The 25,031-nt window shown below is 35.6% G+C and overlaps 1 protein-coding gene across 1 annotated transcript in view; it reads right to left on the bottom strand.

Annotated features, from left to right (window-relative positions):
- The window catches only part of CWC27 (CWC27 spliceosome associated cyclophilin), a 117,595-nt gene that overhangs the window by 33,067 nt on the left and 59,497 nt on the right, over positions 1–25,031 (bottom strand). The window contains exon 11 of the mRNA XM_054055517.1: positions 1,112–1,209. Within this exon, the coding sequence (XP_053911492.1) occupies positions 1,112–1,209 (98 nt within the window). The remainder of the gene's footprint in view (positions 1–1,111; positions 1,210–25,031) is intronic.

Below are 25,031 nucleotides of genomic sequence, written 5' to 3'. Positions count from 1 at the left end.
AAAGAGGGTAGATTCTAGGATTAGATTAGATACTAGGAAGAAATAGATACTAGTGGTGAGACACTGGAACAGGTTTCCCAGAAAAGTTATGGAAGGTGTTCAAGGCTGGGTTGGATGAGGCTTTGAGTAACCTGATCTAGTTGAATGTGTCTGTGCCAGTGACACTGAACTAGGTGATCCTCAAGGTCCTGTCCAGCTCAAATCACTCTATGACTCTGTGATTCTTAAGATATCACTTGAAACTGTACCTAGTGGTAACTAGGAGTATTGCCCAAGAATTACTTTAATCTGTCACTGTAAAGGTGTATTTACTCAAATTACTCCATGTCCTGGTTGCGGCTGAGATAGAGCTAATTTTCTTCCTAGTAGCTGCTGTGTTTTAGAGTTAGTATGAGAAGAATGTTTATAATACACTCATGTTTTTAGTTGTTAAGAAACCAAGGAGTTTTTCAGTTTCCCATGCTCTTCTAGTCAGAAGGTGTACAAGAAGCAAGGAGGGAACATAGCCAGGCAGCTAACCCAAACTAACAAAAATTATATTTGATACTATATAAAGTCATGCTTGGTGTACAAACAGGCAGTTGGCTGAGGAGTCAGGGTTCACTGCTCATGGATCACTGCTTAGGGATGGGCTGGGCAGCAGACATTCGGTGGTAAGCAATTGCATTGTTATTGGTGTCATAAGTTGCATAAAAGTTTGAAGTCAGTAGCTTTGATTTCAAAGTTTACCATCTGTATATAAGTACCTTTCCAAGTCTGAATGACAAGACTTTCCAAGTTTAAGCCAGAACAAGTATGTCCCGACCAAAGAGTTCAATCATGTGCCATGTTATTTCAAATCCAGAAGCTTGTCCAACTACACAGATGTAACTAAGGAATGTTCGGAAGGACAAATACTACCTCTTTTGAGGTACAGCACAACTTTTTTTATACACTGGCTTCCTTATATTACTACCATTCTCAAGGAAAACTAATTCTCTTCGGAAACAAAACCTAGATTTCAACAACAGTGTCCACATTTGTCCACATGAATGACAAAACTACTGAAAAATCTTTGCAACTGGAATGTTAACTGGAGATCTACACAACACCTGCTATAATATACTCTTACCTTCCTTTTCTTTGGGTTTTAAAGCTCTTTCTTCTCTCTTCTGCTTTGCTTCCAGCAGTTCACGTTTCAGCTGCCGTGCTTCCTTCCGTAGCTCCTCACTGCAAAGAGAAAAAATATTTACAAGAATTTAGCCTTCTGGGAACATAAGGCCACTCAGAAGAAACAGAATCAAAGTTAATGGGTAGTAAATATCTGATACAAACAAAAGGAATGTACTAACTGACTAATGCTGGGAACATGACTTAAAAATCAAACAGAACCTAAGAAAGTTCTCATTTTCATTAGGAGAAATAACAGACAAACATAAAAGACTACTTATTTGAAGACCCCATCAGAAATATATCAAAGATGTGAGCGGTAGAACAAAGAATTTCCATTTATATTTTTAATTTAACATTGTAATATTTAACTGTGATAACCACACAAAAAGAATTTGAAACAGAAGCGTAGCCAAACAAATATTAAATGTGATGTAAAATTCTACTTACTGTATCTTAGTTTCCTAGACTTCTTAAATGGACAGGCAATGTAGTTTTTAAGTGACAAAGACATGATAAATATGTAAGCATAAAATTATTACATATTAAATTTCATTTCTACGTGTTTACAAAACATCATCAGCTGATAACAGGAGAAAGAAGAAAAAAAATTGCAACTCATTGTGCCAACATCAAATGAAATATGTCTTTGTAGAGTCACAGGTTGGAAGGGCCCTCTGAAGATCAGCCAGTCCAGCTCGCCTGCTCAAAGCAGGACCAAACAGAGTAGGTTCCCTAGAACACTGACCATTCAGGTTTTGAATATCTAAAGTGGAGACTCCATACAGCCTCTACGGGCAACCATAGCTTTACCTGTCTCAATGCAAAAAAGCTCTTTTGTATGTTTAAAGGCAATTTCTGGAATTTCAGCTCAGTATTTGTTACCAGTGGCAAAGAACTGATAGCTGCTTCAAGTTTTTCTGCTGTTAGAATCTGTATTCACCACTTTTTTTTATTTTTTAATTACGCTGTTATCGATTTAGTATGCATCAAAGTCAATGACAGCAGAATTTATAACAATGCAGGAACACAGCACACATGCACCTCCCTGCAGCTGTTTGTCTGTAATACCATTACTCGCAACAAAACAGCCTTTTTTAAACAAAAACTTGGAATTGTGGAGAAATGACTTCTCTGGAACTTCATTTTCATTTGTATGTATACACAAATACATAGCTTCTGCAAAGACCTAGAAAAAGACTGCCACTGTAAAGTTACTCAATCAACCAATTACAGTAGGTCTTTAATTTTTAGCAGCATGGCAGAAGCTAGGCTAAACCAGATGAAAAGCTTTTATGTCAGAGTACAGTTCCACTTTTCTATCCAGAGAAGAAAATCACAGGGGAGGATGAAGAGAAATTTTTAATCTAGTAACTTCACTGCTTTTATATAAATCGGGGAAAGCACAGTATCTAAGCTACATTGCAACACTAATTTTGTATACTCCAACATATTCCTATAGAAGCCATACGGTAGGAACAATATACATGTAAATAAGTTGTATACTTAAAATATTTAGACTGTCAGAATATAGTGACAGCTACACAGCAAGAAGGGGTTACAAACAGCACAACTAACAGAGTCTAGCACATTAGAAGTTTTCCTGTAAGAGAATCACACTTCTCTTAGTTATTCTAAGCTACTGTGGAACGAATTAGCTAGTGACAACTATTCAGCCACTCTTCTGCTCATTTTTTTTTCTGATGGAAAGGGGTTCTTGTAGAGAACACAGAAGGTTCTAATTCCTAGAAAGTCTAATTCTACATTGTTTTTTCAAGCTTCCTGTATGATCAGCACTAGGTCAATGAAGGACTTTGATACTTGGCTCCTTTTAAACTCCACATTTCCTACATTTTTGCTTCCTAGGCTCACTTTACTAAGTCAAGTTGATGAGAAAGGTAACCCAAAAAGCCTGCATGTTAAATAGGAAGCCACAATGACTGACTGATAGGAAAGCAAGACTATACTCACAAGCCAGATTTACTGGAACGGAACTAGAAATAATTGCCCTTTTATAAACAGAAAAATGTCAAATTGATGAGTTAGAACAGAATTAAAGTAAGGGACTACAAATCAGTCTGTATCTGCCCCCTACATCTTTGAAGGACAGGTCTTCGCATGCAGTAAATTTGCACTCAAGTTTCATGAAGCTTAGCCGTTGGTTTGTTAGGCAAGTTAGGTTTGTTAGGTAAGTTAGGCAGTTGCCTCCTTTCCCTGGAAAACTTCTGTCACTACAGAGGCATTGTTCTGTCAGATCCATGCTTGTCTCAATGCTCTCTCAGTCCTGCAGGTATGCTGCAGGCTCTCCTCTTGCTCTTCATTACCTGCCCCTTCCTCTTCTTGCCTCTTCCTGCATCCTGAAAGCTGTCGTGCCTCCCACAACACAGAGAGGTACTTCCAGTGAAGGTCTAATCTCGTCCCCTGCCCACTTACCACCATCTTGAAGGGCGAAGATGCAAGAATGGAAAACAAATAAGTTACACACAACTGCTTTTTCTCCTCCTGAAATGGCATTGCGAACGTTGCATACAAAATCATCTTTTCATATTTTGAAAACAGAAAAGTAGCTCATTCTTAAAATGCTATTTTTTTACCTCCACAGTTTCTGAAGAATGTTTCAATGAAATTGCTTCAGTACCAAAGTGGACCCCACCTTGGAGAAATTTCTTCTAAAACTTGACAAAATGCACCCAATTTCCTACTAACAGAGGTATATATGACTTCTACAGCTTCTGAAAGTAAACTACATCCTTTAGTAAATGAAAGCCATGACTTTTCGACTACTGGCTAGCACTAGCTTATACGTAAACAATAACTCTTAATCTTTTATCTGAAGTAGCTTAGCCTTATTATTTTTCTGTACTTACTGCAGTTTATTACCTACAGAACTCTCAGTATCTTTTTCTGACTAAAGTTGAAACATCCTGAAAAACAACAACTGTTAAACAGTTGTTAAATTGTTAAACTGTTTAACAACTGTTAAACAACTTTACCAATGGGCATATACTATTCTAGGGCCAAGTACAGCGGTCATAAATTTTTCAACCACCTGTTCCTTATTCGGAATCAAGCAAAGAAATAATCCTGTGTATAAGTGTATATATGCCTGTATGCATATATTAAATTATATATTGAATATCTCTGAAGACAAGAAATATAGATATTATTTTTCTCTAAGTAACATTGTCACACAGCTCCAAGAAGCACTATGACAGAAAAAGAAAACCCAAAAACCTCTTCACTGATGTCACTAGAAAGAAACAGCAGTATCAAAGAACTACTAATTTTTCCTACTCACATCAGAGTGGACTGAAATAAAAATATCCATTCTGCAGAAAACTGAAAAAAATCTAGCCAAAGGGTTTCAGAACAAACTGTGTAACTCAAGAATTTTCAGATTACTGCCTCAGAACAAGTATAACTGTTTTAACTAGAAAATTTCTAGTGCAATCAAGTCTCGGAATGTCTTTGAATTTCTGCTTCAACATTGGCTTGATCTGATATACTGTGCATCAGTTTGATAGGGCTGGCAGGAACTTCAGAATCTAGGAGCTATAACCAACTCAAGTTATAAATCAAAAAGTCAACTGTTTTTAAACCTGTATCACCCCCTTCCTCCAATTTCCCCAAAAGACAACACAGTCATGTTTTGTCCAGCACCTGGGTTGGGGAATCTTCAGTATCAATACAGGCTGGGGGATGAAGGGACTGAGAGAATCACTGCCCAGAAGGTCTCGGGGTTACTGGTGGATGAAAAGCTGGGCATGAGCCAGCAATGGGCACTCATAGCCCAGAAAGCAAATCGTATCTTCAGCTGCATCAAAAGAAGTATGACCAGCAGGTTGAGGGAGGTGATTCTGCCTCTCTACTCTACTGCAGTACTGTGTCCAGCTCTAGAGTCTTTAGCACAGGAAAGACACGGACCTGTTGGAGAGCAGGCCACATAAATCATCGGAGAAGGAATGTCTCTCCTTTGAGGAAAGGCTGAGAGAGTTCAAGTTGTTCAGCTTGAAGAAGCAAAGGCTCTGGGGAAACCTTATTGCCACCTCACAGTACTTAAAGGAGGCCTGTAAGAAGTCTTTTTTTAGCAGGACTGGTGGTGATAATACAAGGAATTTAAATTAAAGGAAGGTAGATTCAGACTGGATGCAAGGAAGAGATTTTTTTTACGGTGAGGGTGGTGAAACACTGGAACAGGTTTCCCAGAGGGGTAGTTGCCCCATCCCTGCATTCAAAATCAGGCTGGACACAGTTCTGAGAAACCAGATCTAGTCTTAGAATGTCCCTGCTCACTGAAGAGTGGTTGTACTAGATGGCCTTTAAAGGTCCCTTCCAACCTAAACCATTCTATGATTCTATGACTTAACCATGAACACTATTTGACTGCTAATCTCTAAGCCATCAATCAGGAGATCAACACTCAAACAATTCAGCTGGCACCTAACGACTGAGAAATACCTTTTCCTAACTTCAACACAGCAAAGGTATGTGCAGTTTTATGTACTTCATGGCAAACCATGCCTCAGACACGCAAAATTATTGGTCTGGAAAATCTTCCTCTATTTTCTATGATCCCAAGGTTAAAAAGATTACTCTCACCGATTATTCCAATATATAAGCTGCAAAAGTTTCTCGACTCCAGTCTAAGACTGTTTCAAAGATTAATGTCACAAGTCACATACAATTAGAATACCCTAGAAGCCTACAGACATCTGTAGGGCTGGACAGACTCTACACAATCTGATGGAGACTGCTTGACCTTAATCCTCCTACTGAATTTGAAAGAAAGCAGATTTTGGCAGATCAAGGTTCCATCTTTATGAAATGCAATGGGAAGCAGTGGCTTGAACACAAGACTGAAGGTTAATACCATAACTTTTCGCTTGGCTCTGTCACTAAGGATGTAACCCACAAGTGAGCGAACATGCACGTGCTATTCTGTGCCATGCTGATAAGCTGTGAGTAAACATAGATCCAAAACCTCAGGACTGTTTGCTATGGTATGGAGTTTCAGTACCTTAGCCATTTTACTGATACAAGCTCAGTTGCCTTCTGGCTTCGTTAAAGTGCCTGTAAAATACACTTGCAGTTCTTGTTTACTGTAGGAGAACTTTTATCTCTCAGTTCTTAGCTGCATCAGTATTAAAGCTTTGCATTTCAACATACTTTTATCTTAACAGTAGGCTTTTCTGCAGTTATCTTTATAACATCATATATTCCATGCTTCAGCTTTCTAATAAATGTTTGATTTTTCTTTTGTATTTTAAATCAGGAATTCGTTAATAAAGAATAAAATCATTTGGAAATTTAGCCAAATATTCTAAGTTAAATGAATAAACTTGTTTCTAAGTGCCATGTACTGAAGATGTACTGCTGCGAGTAGTAAGAGGTCTTCTGAATTTACAAGGTAAATTATTAATTGGAATATAAGTTCTATATTTGGCAGAAGGAAAGAATTGATTATAGAAATAAACACTAATAGTGACTCTTGTGTAAGTGACCATATGATTATACTTGCGATGCACAAACACAAACCCACCCCTCTGTCTCTATATGCATAGATATATCTGTACTTGTATGCTCACAGACACATTTCTATAGACTGTAACTGGCTGTATTTATTTAAGCATATAAAATCTGTTACTAATAAAATACATAAGATACAGAAAGACAAACGGGACCTAAAGAGGCACAGTACCTTATTCAACAGTGATGTAGGGAAAAAGTGATTGTATAAATTCGAAATTGCAATTTAGATATTCTCCATACAGTGATGACGAAGCTCAATAGAAGCTAAACTTCAGTAGATGCCTATATTTCAATCACAAAATGCCTGCAAACCTTCCTTCAATGCTTCTCCAAATTTATCCCAACTCCAGTCTAAACTTCACTACAAGTCAGACTATTCACGCCTAAACTCCACTTATGCCCTTAGAGGGCCTAAAACTGCTTGAAGTTACCCCACCACACAATCATTCACTGATCTTGGTACAAACAATATCAAACAAGGCCACACTCTTTCAAAACTTATATTACTCAGGTGGTGCTAAAACTCCACAGACAGCTTCAAAGCCAAAGTATTCACTCAGACAAATGTGAATATATAATGGAGACACTAGTACGTTGTAGCTAAAACAATAATTAATCCAAGGAAGAGCTGTTTTCTGTAATAATGGGCATTAGATTAGATTATTATTTGTGATGGTATAGCATGTTATATTCCTTTCTCTTCTTATGGTATTATAATTACATTGTGAGGGTTATTTTTAAAGGCCATTTGCTTTCATTTGACTCTGCTGTCTTCTAATTCAGCTTCTCATTCATCAAAGGCTATCCTTAAATAGTAACACTAGTAAGTGTTTTTTGAAGTAAACATATCAGCATAAGAAAAAATGGAAATACTATTATTCATTTTACAATGCAATTTTAAAATGCTCTAAATAATAAAAGCATGTCAAGATTGCCACATAAGTTCAATTTTTACATAAGCAGCATCCTTTAACATCTTAATAAAATAAAAAGAATATTGAAGTATCAGTAACACTATTCGCGTTAATTTCATAGGAGAATAGATTATTTTACTTTAGTTTAGATAAGCCACATAAAAACCAAGCTGTAGCACAATATTTCACACCATTAGCTTATAGCCTGGAAAGAAGTCCAGAATTAATTCCCTTTTATTACAGGCAGTCACATTTCTTTTCCCAAATGTATTAATTCTGTTTAAAGCACATTTCATATTCTCTTGCTTAAATTCATTAATGATGATCTTCAATGCCTATTATATCATTAGCAGCCATGATTCATACAGAAAGGTCATTCTAGAACTGACAAATGGACACCTTAATAATACCTGTGACAATGAGAATTAGTCCCTTTTCACATGATATGAATCTTTCAGTTTCTGCTAGGTTCTCATGAAAAATGCATAATATTCTGTTTGAGAACTAAAATTCTTAGTTAAAATAGAACTAGTATTTCCAAATAGAGAACTCTTATGATAAGAACAATGTGAAATGTCATGCTTGTACAACTAAATGATCTGCAGAATGTGTGGAAGAATCAAGGGAAATATTTGCTCCACAATGCCAGTTTTGAAGCCTGTTCTGATATCCACCCTTCTGCCCCTTGGGGTACCTGCAAAAGATACAATTCTTGGAACGGACCACAAATTCCCCCATTTGGCATGTAGATCTAAGACATTTCAAGGGTTCAAGAATCTTATTTTTGTCTGGATTACATTAGTGTTCATCTCTGGCACTGCAGGAATTTTATAACTGTAAAAATGAGAACCAAAATTACAGGTTTGGAATATGCATTATGTCTTTTTGCCAGCCTGGTTTTGCTGTAGGAGTCAGACATGCGTCTGTCTGTCTTCTGCAAATGGTATATCACAGTCATATGTCAAATAAGATGATGATATAAAAATGGCAGAAGACATTCAGCAGCTTTTGACTTCAGAAACCCATAAACGAAATATTTTAATATAGCTGCTGGGCTCTGTACAGACACATGTGCTAATGCTAATGCTAGGAGATAATGTTATTTTTTACTTTAATTGCACATGGTATGTTACAGTTTGCAATTAGTACTGTAACTCTTGTCTAAAAAACATCTGCACTGGAAGTGTTTATGGATGAATATTTTAGCTAGGACTACTGAAAGATTTTAATGCTGAAATCTAATAGGACTGGCGTGTTTATTAAAGACTACACAAGCAGGCGTTACTATCATTCCATTTCCATAAACCTGAGTGTAAGTAAGTGTATCATATTAATTAAAGCATCACATAATTGGCATTGTATCTTCATGTAATTATGCATACCGGATTATAAACTACACCGTATATCAGCACTCTCAGTACTGAGCAACAGAATTCTCACAGGCTGAGACTGATGAAGAATGTTACCATTTTACTGGGTTGGGAGAAGCTTTACAAAACAGCAGGGGCTGCAAACTGTGCATGAAGTATAAACTTGTGCAAGAACAAAGACGTTAAAGCAGAAGCAACTAAGACAGATGAAGAAGGTAAAAAACCCCACAGGTTTCAAGGTACATGAGCTCTTCTTCAGCTAGTTTATTTTTCTACCACAGTTTGCTTAATAAAAGATATTAGCTTTCCCTACAAACTTTCTTTATTTACATTGTTCAGCCACCAGTTACACTGCCAGAAACTGCAGATGTATGCGTTAGAATTTATCACCGTTCTAGCTTAAAGCTGCTTTTATGCACTATCTGTACTTCTATGTTCAAAGCAGATTCTGGAATAAAAGGAGAACTACATTTTCCTAATATAAGAGAAGAACTTTGGCTAATGCAAGATAGGCAACACAGTTAAACTGAAACAAAGAAATGGGAAAAATGGAGGAGACTGCCAGCATCTCTTGATCGGATCAACGGTATATCTATGTGGATTGCAAATGCCTAGCTTAATGCTTGACAGATACGCACTTCCCTTATTTTATTTTCTTGTAATAGCACACCACACTGGTCATTCATAGCTGTTGTAATTAAGAGGTTTTACTCCTCTGTCAATTCTGAATGACGGCTTGCAGGATGATTTCTTATTTTAGTACCTTACTGCATGATCCTATAACTGTTACATTTCACCCCATTTCTATAATTCAAGCTACTGAGACCAGCCAATTTTCTGTTAGGATACTCCCGCCTATTATTATCTCACTCAATACTTTCCAACTTTGTACTATCAACAAACTACTTTTAATGAACTTTGGTGGGTTTTTTTAATATCTAAAGTAATACTGTAAACCTGAAATAAGAGCAATCCTAATAAATTTGTCCCAAAACACTAACCGCTCTTTCAACATAGTATGTGTTCTCTGTTAACCATCTTGTTACCTATTTTACAGTTCCTTTTCTATATTCCTATCTCCTTCTTTTTAACCATTTCCTCCAAATCAATACAGTTTAGGTTTTATCATATATATTTAGCTTAGTATAACACTTGCTTTTGCTCAGGAAATACCTAAGACAGGTTAGTTTAGCAGAATCTCACTGAGTAAATCAATTCAACATATTTTACTATTAGCCTCTAATTGCTGCCTTTAATCAGTCTTTCAAATTTCAACCATCGCATTATATTTGTACCATCTTACGACGAAGCTAACCAAATCCATAAGCGACTCTGAAAAAATTTAGAAGGGTGGTTTCACAAGGAAAGTCAGACAAGTTCTAATGTCTTAGATAAAAGCACTAAATGTTTTAGAAGTAAGGTGGACCCTTGCTGCAAAACAAAACCAGTATTAGATGCACAAAAAAGGCACTGGAAGGCAAAGAATTAAACAGGGTAACTAAACAACAAAGGTTTCAAAGGTTATTCAAACCAAATAATTTTCTATCAGTTAACCAAAATCTAGGTGTGTCAGAACAGGTTCTAGAAGGTCACATGTTAGAAGATATATAAGAGGGACTTATGATGACTTTTAAGAGGAGATATTAATGCTAAAATGATTAACTAAAACAAGAAAACATAAAAGAAAGAACAGGTCACTACGTCACATGGAATTAAAGGGAATAATAAACCAAAACCACTGCCGGTCAGATAAATTATTGATTTATGTCAGCTTTCTCAAAAGAAGATACTAGGAAGACAACTCATCTGATCTGATTTGGACATAAAAATGAGACAAGATCAGAGGCAGGGGTGTCATAAGAAGAAATATCAACCAATTAAACTGCGACAAAGCTCCAGAGTGCTTCCTCTGGAAGGAACTCATCAGGAACGGCTGCTAACTCACCTTAAAACCCATCTTATCTTGGATGACCATATATTAACACTGTATCTTTAGTACAAAACAGATGACCAAGAAAAGCACAGCTTCTATTAACTAGTTTTAAGCAACTAATAAAATAAACACCATCTTGAACAGTGAATCTCTGTGTTGTCTCACTAATCTAGTAGTTTCATTCCAAGGTGTTGGTGAAGGTGTGGATGAACAGAATAATGGACAAAAAGGCGAACAGCTTTAGATTCAAAAAGCCTTTACAATAAGCCTTTTAAAAAAGAGAAAGTAAATGGTGAGAAATGGACTGAAAACAAAGCACATGGCGAAAAAAATCAGACAAATTGAGACCAGAATAACAATCACAGATCAAAAAATCATTTAGGTTGGAAACAAGCTTTAAGATTATCAAGTCCAACAGCTAATGTAATGCTGCCAAGTTCACCACTAAACCATATCCCCAGGCACCTCTTCTACACCTTTTAAATAACTCTAGGGATAGTGGCTCAACCACTTCCCTGGGCAGCCTCTTCCCATGCTTGATGATAACCCTTTCAGTGAAGTAATTTTTCCTAACATCCAATCTAAACCTTCACTGGCACAACTTAAGGACATTTCCTCTTGTACCATCACTTGTTACTTGGAAGAAGAGAGCAAAAGCCACCTCATTACAAACTCCTTTCAGGTAGTTGTAGAGAGCTCATCCCTCAGGCTCCTTTTCTGCAGACTGAACTACCTCCATTTCCTCCGATGCTCCTCAGAGGACCTGTGGTCCAGGCCCTTTACCAGTTTCGCTGCTCTTCTTTGCGCATGCTCCAGCACCTGAATATTGGTTGTTCTTGAAGTGAGGACCACAAAACTGAACACAGTATTCATATCTCACCATCTTTCAGTATAGCAAAGTTAATACTTCAAGTTAAATACTTTGAAAAAAATGAATGAGCTACACAATGGTAACATCTCTGGAAGATCCAAAATCAGGAGCTCGATCAAACCCAGACAAAACATGGTGATTTCTCATGCTTCTAATTCAGAAATCGAGAACAGAACAAATGGCTGCAGACAGATTCTCAGAAGTTATAATTAAATTCTCTTACAAGGGAATTGCAAAGGAAAATCGTTGCATACCTTGCACAGCCCTGAAGTAAACAGAACGAGTTCATGAAAAGCCTCTAAATTTTACTAGTGACTGGTCAATGAAGACCTCTATGTAGTTGTGGAAAACAATAATATAAAATGCATACATATAAAGGAATATAATTCCAAAACTATTACAGTGGCACTACAAGAGACAACTAATATTGTTCAATTTAGAATACTATAAATGAAACCAGATATCTCATGTCAAAAAGGCCAACACCGTAATACAGGAAACTCCAGAAAGGATAACAAAGATTATTTACACCATGAAAAGTCTCCCCTGACATCAAGATGGAGAAAAATTGAATTCTTCACTTCAGAAAGAAAATGAGACAGAGGAAACATGAAAAAGGGAAGGAAAAATAAAAATACTGCAGATTCCGAATATGTGAGTCAAGAAGACACTCAGTAAAATCTCAGCAATTTAGGAAAACAAGATAAAATATTTTTCACTCTCCAGATGAGACTACACAATTCATTTGTAGATAATTCCTTTGGACTAAAAACTTTCACATTATCAAAAGTATTGCATATATCTACATGAAAAATCAAGAACATCTACTTAGAACAATTAATACTAAAAATAGATTTCAGAATAAATATATTAGATTCCTTGGGACCACCTAATCATAAATCAGCTTATGTGCACTGCTGATGGACTCCTCTCCAATTTCGCTGAGGGAAATGGTACAGCCCTCTGGCCAGCCAATTCCACTTGCAGATTCCTACATCATCAATGGAAGCAAAACCACTTAGGACAGCAGCATATGCCTAATGGAGCCTTTCCTCTCCAAGTTTCAGTCTGACTCTCCATTTCATGAAAATGTCATTTGTGCTCATGATTACTAAGTATCAATATAGTTATATCAGCATCAGAGCCTTCAAAAGAAAATAATGCAAGGTATGATGGAAATAGCTTCCTATAGACTCTATTAATACTGGTATACCATGGGACATTTTAAATATCTACATGGACAGATTAAACTAAGAGCACAATATATGTGAATTACATATCACTGTTTCTTGGAAATTGGGTAAAACACTTGCTCTGAGTTTTGCCTGCTGTTTCCTAACATCTGATAAAAATTTATAACAGATGGAAATGATTGCAAAGTGAACAGCACTGCCTTCACATCCTCCATTCTGCTGATTTAATCACAAACACTCTGAATCTGATAGTAATGAAACAATAGACTTGTTGTTGATGAGATCACCAAATGGCTTCCATAAAAACTTATCAGACACTGTAAAATATAGTCATCACAGACACACAGAATCCTTTTCTGATCTGCCATATCACCTGTCTATCCAAAACAGTAAATTCTGTCATAGTGGCAGCCTTAAACAACACAAACAATCAACTTAATTCAATTTGCAATTAAATTGAAAAGCCAAATTAAAAAAAGAAAATCTTGCCAAAAAAATTTCATAGCTAGCTGACCTAGACATTTCTAGATTTTAGGATCCTTCCCTATTACGAAATGGTATTATTATTCCCACGTGAGTCTGCTTTGCAGTCTCTATGTAATGCATATTTTAAACAAACAAATCATATTTAAATACTCTGCTACTGCAAATTACAACTGAGAACTCTGACTACACAGTAGTTAGTAGTTCCAATAACGTAGAAAAGTGTCAAAGTCAAGTGCGTGCTGTGTCTGCAAAATCAATGCCAAATTGTCTGAAAGACCAGCTTAGCTTTCTACTCAATCTACCTATTCTACTTCTTCACAGTCAAGTACAGATTCTCATTTTTACCAAGATGCGAAGTGAGCAGATCTCTGAAGACAAACAAAATAATTTAATTCTTCTAAAACATCAGCATTACAGAAAATTGCTTTTCTATTCATAAACTATGTCATCAAGTTTATGTCAGTTGCAAGACTGATTTGCAGAATGTTTCAAGTCTAGAAGCATCCACTGAGCCTCACTCAAAGCTCACACAACACTCCTCTTTCCAATAGTACTATCTGAGCCTCAAAGGACCCAACACGGTGATTCATCCATCTGGAGGACCCTTCCTGGCTGCCCCCTCATCTCTAATACAGACAAGAGAGAGCAGACTGGAATGAATTTTTCAGGCAGCAAGAAAAAAAACTAGCTGGAGCATTACCTTTCCCAAGCCCTTTTCGATCACCTGAAGGGACCTGTACATGATGCATCAGCGAAGAGGTGCAGAACTTTCCAGAAAAGTAAAAAGCCAGGATTTCCACTGTCAAAACAATTTCTCCGATTTACATCATACATCTCGTCCAGGTGCAAGGGGTTCCTGAAGACAGAGTGCTAGATAGGGGCTGGATGAGATGCTGTGGTAGCAGCATCCTGCTCCTCATTTCCCTTTTCCTTTTTTTCTGGCAAAAAAACCCAGGCATATAGAGCAAATACAAGACTTCAGGGAATCGATCTTCAGAGATGCACTGTACAGTGCATTCACAATCAGGCAAGCAGTATTTCAGGAATTCTCCATCTCTGAAAAACTAGGTAGCTGACTCACCTTTCAAGCACCACAGCTCAGTCGATAACTGCTCTGTATCAGAACACAGGGCTAGTTAAGATAACCTAAATATGGTGACAGAATAAGGATACTTCAGTTGGGATTTCAGTGAGAATGGACCATCAAGGCCCTTGGATTGGAAAAGAAGAGATTTCTCATTCTCATGACTTGCAAAGTTTATTCATGATTCAAAATCTAGACATTACAGATAAGATTCAATTGGACATGCTGGATGTGGACACATCATATGGAAGGTGAATTAGAATTCACCAGACAAGACAAGAGATTTGAATGAACTTGAAAATGATATCTGAACAAATACAGGACAGATATGTCTATGTCATCAACACAAGCTAAGCTACAGGTGTTATTCACAGTTTTTCGTATGAGCGGGACTTGTGGTGTAAAATGAAATGGCAAGACAGCAGATTTAAAATAAACAAAAGGAAATATTGCCCAAACTGCTTTTAGCTCATTTAAAGAATGTACTGCCACAAGCCATCATACAGATCAAAAGCATGGACAGGTTCAAAGCAGCTAGATCTAGTCGAAGAAGAAAAATACACTAAAGGGCATTAAACACGACAGAGTAGATGAACCTTCTACCTAAATAAGCCTTAAACTTGAGACTATTGGAAACAGGAAAAGTTCTGCAGCAGTATCTTACAACTACCCTGCTTCTGGCCACTGTCAGAGACAGGACATTTGGCTAAATGGATCTTTGATCTAATTGAGCATAGTTTATTCTTAAATCAATTGTGACTTCTAAAAAACTGACATGTATTATGTTGACCTAACAGAACATAAGTGAGGAGTGATTTTTCCCATACTAGAAAGGTCTGTGTCTGAAGGTGCATACATATATTTGTTTTTTTGCTTGATTTTTGGGTGAAACATTACTCATATAAAAATACGCCTCAGAGAAAGTGGTCTGTCATTTTCTGATTTTGAATGAAGGGAAAGCAAGTTTTTCACAACTCTGAGAAAGATCACTCTCTTTTTTATGTAGCTAGAAAAGCTTGATATAACTTTGAAAATAATAGCTCTGAGATACGTAAAGGTAAAACAAAAGGAAAAATTTTCTTATTTTTATGTAATTGGTTAAGTAAGGAAGGATTCTAATAATCATTACATTATAATACATTCTGAAATACAACAAAAGCCCAACTCAGTATTTAGGACCTGTGTGAACTTCTTCCATGCTGAACAGTTAACACAGGAACATTATACCACAGCTGATGTAGTAGCAGATGTCTATTACAGAACTAATTACACTGATTGTATGCACAACCAGTAAAACTCCTCCAGCTCTCCACAGTGTGATCAAGCATGTACTTCAGTATGCCTAGTTTATTCTGTGCAACTGATCCTTTTATTTCAACCATAAAATGTCACAAAAATCATTAATATATTAGTTTCACAATAAGACAAATAAAAAAGAATTCAGCAAATGAAAGTGAATAGTTCCTATAATAACTATTAAAATCCACAAAGTGTCTGAAGAAAAAACTTCAGCTCATTAACTCACATTTTCAATGCACAACCTGAGCTCTAGGTAATTTTACAGCAGAATATTTGAGCTGATCTGCTCCTTATACCAGACTGATTTCACATTCTTATGAAGTAGCTCCACATCTAATTTATTCCCTTTACACGTTGAGAAAGAGGGCTTCAAAATGTCTCCTACATTACTATCCCATCTCTGTAGATCAAATAAGCCTAGACTGTACATGAGCCGTAAAAAAACCCTATTTTGAGACTTCTTTAGATTGAAAAAAACCCTATTTTTAAATTGAGCTAAAGCAAGGCTCAAAATTTGAAATCAAATAGCAAAGATTTTTTTTTTCAGCAGATTTCAAACTGGACCTTAATGATACGATCTAATAAAAGTCCGCTTCAGATGATCACCTCACCCTCAGATGTAACTGAAAACATTTATTCCGATTTAAGGAGAAAAGCAAGCAACTCACTAATAATTATTATTTGTATAAAATATGTTTTATGATACTCAACATTATTTTTTTTATTCTTGTGGCTATAACACAGAGATAACACACTGCATGAATAACCAAGTTAATTATTTCTGTTCCAAGTGCAGTTGCCAATCTTGCACTTTTGTACTTTGCTTTGCATGTAAATAATTTCACAATGTTATTCAAAGTAGTTTCATTCATTATACCTGTATTTAAAAATGAAAGAAACTGCTAAAAATATTTGGCAAGACGATTAATCATGTATTATATAGACTTAAAATGTTGAGGCTGAAACACTTCCAGACAATTAGCTGTAAGCACGTAAGTAAAGTTAAGCTTATATTTGAGCATTTGTAAGACAGCTGCAAGCTGACATGCATTTTATGCCATGTAGAACTGCTCCAGTCAACAAGCATTCTGCAATTTTCATCTTTTTAAGTTTAAGTCAATCAAATTTTTGTCCTTACTAGACTAACTTAATATAAAACAGTTGTCTACATTTTCTATTTAAGCTGACATAGATAATATTTTATATTTAGTATCACAAGAACAGTTCTTGTAACAATGCCACCACTGACACTGGTTTGACCAGTGCTGTAGAAGCACTTATTTGTCAACTATAAACATTTTATTATGTATTTATATAGTAAATGTACTGTACTTGACTGAATACATGTAAATATAGTGCTTGACTGAAAAAATCTTCTGAAGAATACCACCACTTTACTATTGCTTAAATAATATACCACACAATATACTTCACGGTATCAATGTCCTACATGAAACTCCTCATACACTACCAAATTTTAACATGTTTTCCACTCTATAAAGGAATGCAGTTTGGCTTTAGTACAGATGAGTTCCATTAAACAGACAAGAAAATCAGTTCAGCTGTAACACTAATGAAATATTTCTATGAACTGCTGAAAACAGTGCTCATTTGGGTTAAGAAAGAAAAAGTTATTAACTGGACTAGCACATTCCTACCTGTGGGACAGAATAAGCACATAGAATCAAAATATTTTCAACAGTACTTTAAATTAAATACATAACTTTAAGGGTGGATTTTGTTTTGTGATAAGTTCTCAAAATTCATAGGAATCTATTTGTCCAAAAACCTCTCATCATTAAACTGTACGCTATTTGTGGGTACAAACTGGAGAGGGGCAGATTTAGACTAGACATTAGGAAGAATTTCTTCACCATGAGAGTGGTGAGACACTGGCACAGGTTGCTCAGGGAAGCTGTGGCTGCCCCGTCTCTGGAGGTGTTCAAGGCCAGGTTGGATGGGGCCTTGGGCAGCCTGATCCAGTGGAATGTCCCTGCCCATGGCAGGGGGGTTGGAACTAGATGATCTTTAAGGTCCCTTCCAACCCTAACTATTCTATGATACTATACGTTCTAAGTCACTTCGAATTTACATCTATTTAACCAGCTAAAAATATTAAAATCTACTAGTAAACTAACACAATTTGGGGCTTAGCAAGTCACACAGACAGTTGAAATAACGATGATATCTGCACTTTGAAGTCAAAGGATGCCCTTTCTTTTTTATAAGTTTTCACTTTCTTACTAAAATTACTGGCAAAGAACATTTATTGCGAGTCAAGATTAATGAAGAAAAAGAATACTAAAAAGATACAGGGATCACAGCAAGAAGTAGTCTTACTGGTACAATATTAAATAAAAATTTTGCCAATACTCTTTGAACTAGCTTGCATCTTCTGTTTTACTTTTCACACTGCAGCTTTTATTCATTGCTAGAATAACAAAGGTCACTAGAATACAGAGAATGAGTTCCATAGTCTTCAACATTACTCCTCCCTAACTTTTTTTTTAAAGAAAGCATTTTTAATAGCATTTCTCCTTTCCGTCATACAGTCCATGTATAATAAAATAAAGATGAACACATGTACAGTAATTTACAGGGTTCTTACTTAAAAATCCATAGCTACTAACTTTTATCACTATCAGCATTTTAGGATCTCATTTTCATTTGTTGATTAGTCAGTAAAGTCCTATTCCTGTTTTCACTTAACTCCTAATGATTATCATTAAATATTCTCAAATGAGGAACGCCAGTTAGAATGTTTTATATAAAACTCTCTCATGTCTCTTTAGCTACCACAAATCAAATTCTCACAACAGTTGTGAGAATTCATCTTTTACTTTTTAGAACTAAAAATACGTTTGTGAACTAAAAACAACAGTCACTCCTCATTCAAGCTCTCTGCACCAAAATTTTATCCCAAACGCATTTTATGTCTGCAATATCCCTGCATTTCCCTTGAAACACTTAATTTCACTCTTCTTAAAAAAGATGTCAGTTATAAGCGGAAGGACACAGCTGTATGCTCAAAGGTTCACATTCCAAAGAGTTAAGTGCAGACAAAGAAAGTGGGTAAGACAGTGGAGGAACAGCAGTAATTTGATTTGAAGAAAACAAATTCATGGATTTAAAAAATACTTCAGAGTTAATAGACTAGTGAGATTAATGGAAGTTTATTCTTGAAGTTAACAAGTTAGAAATGGATAATATTCAAAGAGGAAGTTCGTTGTTGCTTTTTTGTTATAAAAAGAAAAACTTAAAACATATGTGGGAGACAGCCCCTGTTAGGAGGCTGCAAAAGGCGAGCAGTGGATTCAGCACATATTTTACTAACTCAATTTTCTTTTCAGCTTTGCAGTTCACCTTTAAAATAAAAGCTTAGATTCTGCTGAAAACAGCAAAATTTGTGGAAAATCCATAGGGAGGCTCCAAATCCTTAGGATTTGTCGATTTTCTGTTTGAACAGATTTTTATTGTTCCTGTTGATTGCCCTAACACTCACTTTCAGGCATCAGGCAGTTTGAGTTATGTTATCTGTGGGCATTTAAACAGCACCAGTACGTAGCTTAACTTTCCAAAATAATTTTTGCTAGAACGTACAATGCCAAGTAACAGTTTGGAGAGGCATGAAAATGTAAAAAGAATAGTCTTACCAGTTTTGTTAATTTAACTTGGTTTAATAATTGCCACTGACTTGTTAGATATATGAAGTTATAAAAATATTTTTATATGGACTGACACCTCTATTTTCATTCTTTTTGTTATTGCTTGGTCACATACTATAGGAAAAATGGTTCTGTCTGGGCTAAATGCCCAGAACATTTGAAGCATCTCACACTGAAACAATAGTGGTCTTTGTTGGACACCATCTGCTAGCAGAATTTTTTTTTTTTTTTTTTCAAAAAATCATTGTGTGTCTGCTAATACAGATGCATTGCACTTCCACAAACCTAAATAAATTTATGCTCAGACTAAATACTATTAATGTAGAAAGTGTTTCATTTCACATTATGACTGGGCTGGAGTTATACTAATGCAACACACAGAAGATAAGCTTGTTCCAGAGTGCCAAGTAACTTCAGAAATATTTGATTTTGAACTTTCAGTTTTCAGACAGTTTGCCAAGCTTTTAAGTGCCACAAATCCTACCTTTCAGTGACCACTGGTGTTTTGAATTCGTTGGTACTAGATATCACTCTGTGTTTCTTCACTAGCTATTAGAGATAGATCAACTGACTTGGCTAAATCATGAATCAGACAGTAAACCGCACATTAATAAAATCTGCAGACACTAAATAATTGTTATCTCCAGTAAGAAAACAGACATGCATTAGCAGACCTATAAAAATTAAAGCACAGGCAGAAATGGTCGCTGTCTTGAAAAGTGCAAGAAAAAAACATCTAGGGAAAATAGTTAAAAGTACTTCTAGTAAGTGGGAAGAACTAAGTAGTAACATGAAACCCACAGACAATGCATATAAACTTAATTAAAGCCAGCATTGTGGCTATATTCACAGTTCCTTTTAAATTTTTTTTGTGGAATTAATATGATGGTCAGTCATAACAGTCCTGGCTAGAATTCTCTGTGAAGAGTGACATGACAAATGTTAAACCGATTTTAGTAACCACTAAAAACGGATACTTCAAAATTTGTAGCAAACAATTTTTAAAATTGGAAGAAAATACAGAAATTCTACTAGATTAGTTAGTGTATCTAATTCCTCATATCTACAAAACACATCACTTTCTGGTACTCTTAGTTTAAATATCTGAAAGGATGATCTTACATTTCATAATTTGGAAAATACCTTTGATATCTACTTCAAATATTCTGATTCCCCCTTCCTTTCAGCATCCTGAATTCCTTCTGTTCTTGTTCTTTTAAAACTCCCATGACTAACGTGCTATTTTACACCCACAGACATGAGTAGATAGCACTGATTTAGGATTGACCCTGTGTCCACTAATCAGTCTAAACTGTACATACACTAGGCAATTGCAAATACAAAATTAAACATATTAGCTTAAAATGAAATCTAAATGTCAATTAGGGCTACTTAAGGTAATTAATCTTGTGGTTGCACCATATCAATTAAATTCTTAACATTTCTGGTAAGCCAAGACATACAGAGTGTGCTACATTCAACTGTATTTCTGAACTCCATGGAATTCAAGAGACATCAAAAAATGCACAGGTACATTTCAAAGATTTTTAGACAGATCAGTACTCAAAAGGCATTAAAAATTTGAACTGGGATGATTGGCTCCTTTCGAGGTTTTTTTACTCCTTAGGTAGATATTGTACTTTTCTCTAAAGAAAAAAAAATAATAATACAGTCTGTAAACAAAAGCTAGTTTATTTTCATGAAGCAACAAAACAATTAATACATCTAGTGAATAAAAAGAATAGAAGTTTTGTAAGCTGCAGTTTTGGGTGATTAGTCATTGGAAGATTAAAACAGTAAAAAAGCAGTATTGTAAGTCTAGTACTCTGTGAGCAGCTGATTCACATTTCTATGTAAATACCTTCCAAAATATACTCTTCACTATTTACACTGTCATATCCTTAAAATTCTGACTTCCAAGACAAGGCTGGTGTTCATATTTCATATAATTTAGGTGAGGAAAACAGCATACATGATATTCTGAAGTAACGCATTAATAAAAAGACTACAGGCATATAATTGTCTCACCAGTAAAACATTATACATATTTTTAAGTGACCTGTATGAAAGAATAACCTCACTTGCATATCTATTCTCAGAAATGGCCAAACAGTCATGAACTATGGTACATTTTGTTTAAAGTAAGTCTTACAAGAACAAAACGTAAAGGAGAGATAAATCCTGATTTATATTGCTGACATATATAGCAGGAAACTTCAGTAAAACTGAACTCTATTAACCAAAATTTAATAACAAGCAAGCAATACATGCAGAAACCTTCTTGTAAGTCACTACCTTCCAAAGAATTCTCCTCCTTCAGAATCTTGCTCACCATGACATTTGCATAACAGTCAATACTGTTTCCAAATAATGCAGTAAAGCAATTACTATAATAGAAATCACTACGAGTAAATCTCCAAGCTAAAAACTGTCAATTGTTTTTCATGCACTCTGTATAACACACCTCTCTAAAAACCAACAATAGTTTATTGGATTTTGTTATGTATAACATGACTGAAGTATTCTCAAAGCCATAAAACCATGGAAATATTCACTGCGCACTTATAGAGTATTTTTAAGAATGCTTCATGTAGAAAATGTATATAAAAAATAAAGAAAAACTGAACTGCACACATACGTGGAAGCTGCTGTGCTCACCTGTTTATGTCTCACAGCAGCATAAATCCATCTTTTACGTAGGCTGTCTCCATTTGCTTTTGGGTTGGTATTGTTTTGGTTTTAAAGTTTGTTCACAAGTTATTTTGCAGGATTTATTTCTTCAAAAATATATTTTTTTCCCCGATAATGAACCCTGCCCTAGGCTGGCTGCTAGCCAGCAACTTTCATGCATTCTTTCTGTAGGTATTTAACACTAGCTTTGTGTGGCTCAGATGCAGAGAAAGAACTATCCTGTTTTTCTCACAAGAGTAACACAGATTGTCTTGTCTTTCTGTCTTCTGTGTCAGTGCAACTGCAAGAATCTGCCCAACTCCTCTCTCACTGTGTTACTAGATGAGAAAAACACCAACCAGCCCATTGCTGACTAAAATATTTAAGAGGCTTATAAAAACCCCATGAAAAGATTATATATTGAGTCACAGTATTTCAGCGTTTATTGTAGGTACACAAGTGCTTGATATTTATTTATTCATGACAGTCAAACATCAATGTGTTTTTCACAAGTTTTGGGTTGTGGCTCATTACTCAGCAGTAGTTACTCTTACAACACGTCTTCCTGTCTTTTCATCAGATATTTTTCTTCCTACACTATTCTACTATCTACTTTTCCCTTAAAACAATTCAACTTTACACAAACTACTGCCAAATATCATAAAATATTGGCCTTATCTTTCTTGCAAGAAAAATTTATTACAAAAAATGGTGCAATCTTCAATTTACAAATTATTGCATAATTTGTGGTGTGGTATAAATAATGAGGAAAAAAGAAAATGAATTTGTTTAACACTTATGACTGGTATACTTTATCAATCCGTTTAATAAAACTACTTCAGTGGTTAAAAAGAAGGCTTAATTCATTAAACACATTTTTTTCCCACAACTATGTAAATATACGTTTAAGGTATGTGGAAGAGTGAAAACAGCAGGATCAGTAGTGAGCCCTACTGAAGTACAGCCATGTCTTTCTTTTGCCAGGCTTCACATCTGCCCTTCCTACCCATCCCTGACACTAAGCAGATATTCCAGAACCTTATGACAAATGAAATAAATTCCTTTAACAGCCTGTAAAACTTTTTTAAGAAAATAAGGTCAATTAATAAATACTTTTTCTAGTGGGATATTTAAATATAGTTTCTTAGCTACATTTTATAAAGCACAGAATTAGAAAAGATAAGCAGACTTCTGATTAATTCTGCATTTTCCTGCAGTTCACTATACTCTGCATTTTCCAGATAAAGGATTCTAAATTAACAGAGAACACTGCTTTAAAAATACAGGAGGTATGCTTCTCTAGAGAGCAAAGAAAGGTAGCAAGGGCTAAATCAAGAACAGATGTCATACAAATCCCACTAAAATAAAGTATCAGATTTATCAAAGAAATCCAAACAAACTAAAGAATGAATGCATTTGGAAAGAAGCATAAGTATTAACTGCACCTCACATCTCTGACAGTATACAGTAAGGTGCTATCTTAAAGTTCAGTAGACTATTTATAAGCTGCTTCAGCAATAGCACCTAGGTTCATAACTCTCCAGAAACACATTCTAGAACATTTAGGAAAGCAAAGATGAGTGGTTATATTTGAATCTGAATACATTTTTTTAAAACCCAAGTTTCAGAGAGCCCTCCTTAAAACAGAAAATTACTTGCTATTGTACTTTAAAGTAATGGAATTTACTGCTTCTGAAGAGAACTGATGCCTTGAAGTTAGAAAGGTATACAGAAACATATTAGATTCAAGAGAAGTAAAGAATTGCAAAATGAAGTTCAGACTAACTGATGATTAAAATCTTTTCTTCCTTTGTGTTAAAAAGGGCAACATATGAAATGAGAAAATTAATGTTAGTTCTTACTGTTTTTCTTTCCTTGGATGTGCCCATTGGTACTACAGAAGCATACAGACTGCCTAGAGTATCAGTAATACAAACTAATAGCTCAAAATGCTGCCCCAGCAGTTATTCATTACTCACAAATTCAGTATGGAAATACTGTTGATTACCTTCATACAAGAGGAGATTTATCCTACACAACTGCCGTGTTGTAATCCCAATCAGACTACATGAGCACCAGGAATATGAAAATTTAGGTTTACTACAGACAAGTAGAAGACTTCAGGCAACTGCCTTTCATCTACCTACCGTCCTATAGAGTGATAAAGTCAACTCTTTCTCACAATGTTCCCATAATAGCTGTATCTAGCTCTGCACGTAAATACTTGTTGGCTCCTCCTCTGAATATTATTTTGGTTTCTCTTTTACCACCTCTTTTGTTTGAGCTGAAACTCAGTAATAAGATCCAGACAGCGACTAACATTTCTTCCTCAAAAGCCTCCTGTGTTATTCATTCTCTGCCAAAATATCCACAACCCCCCGATCGATACCACAGGTAAACTCACATCAGTTTATAGCCACTTTTTGTCCTCTTTATATTTCCTCATGCCCTCTATTCCCACTTATCACAATAGTGAACAAGAAGAGAGGAACTACATTGCTTTTTAAAGGCAATTATATGATTTGGTGTTCAGTATTTTTAGGTTATATTTATATCCCATAGTCCTCACTTTTCTGTTTGCCCATAGCTTGGAAGTACCCTAATGAAGATTTTCTCTTTCCCTAACACAGAATCCAGTTCAAAATGACCTAAATCTAATTACACGTAGTGGGAGCAATACCTTCACTGTCAATAATCATCAAGACAATCAAAAGTAATGGAGAATAAATTACTTATTCTTCAAATAGCAACTTTGCTGAGTGCTTCAAGATCAGTAGAAATATTTAAACATTATTTTAAAACTTATTATGAGACCACCTTCCAAATCCCAACAACGTCCAGTAGCAACAAAGAAAGAACAGCAATTTA

Source organism: Cuculus canorus, chromosome Z, assembly GCF_017976375.1.
Source record: "Cuculus canorus isolate bCucCan1 chromosome Z, bCucCan1.pri, whole genome shotgun sequence".
In the NCBI taxonomy this organism is placed as follows: domain Eukaryota; kingdom Metazoa; phylum Chordata; class Aves; order Cuculiformes; family Cuculidae; genus Cuculus; species Cuculus canorus.
This window is presented reverse-complemented; position numbering and strand designations above follow the sequence as displayed.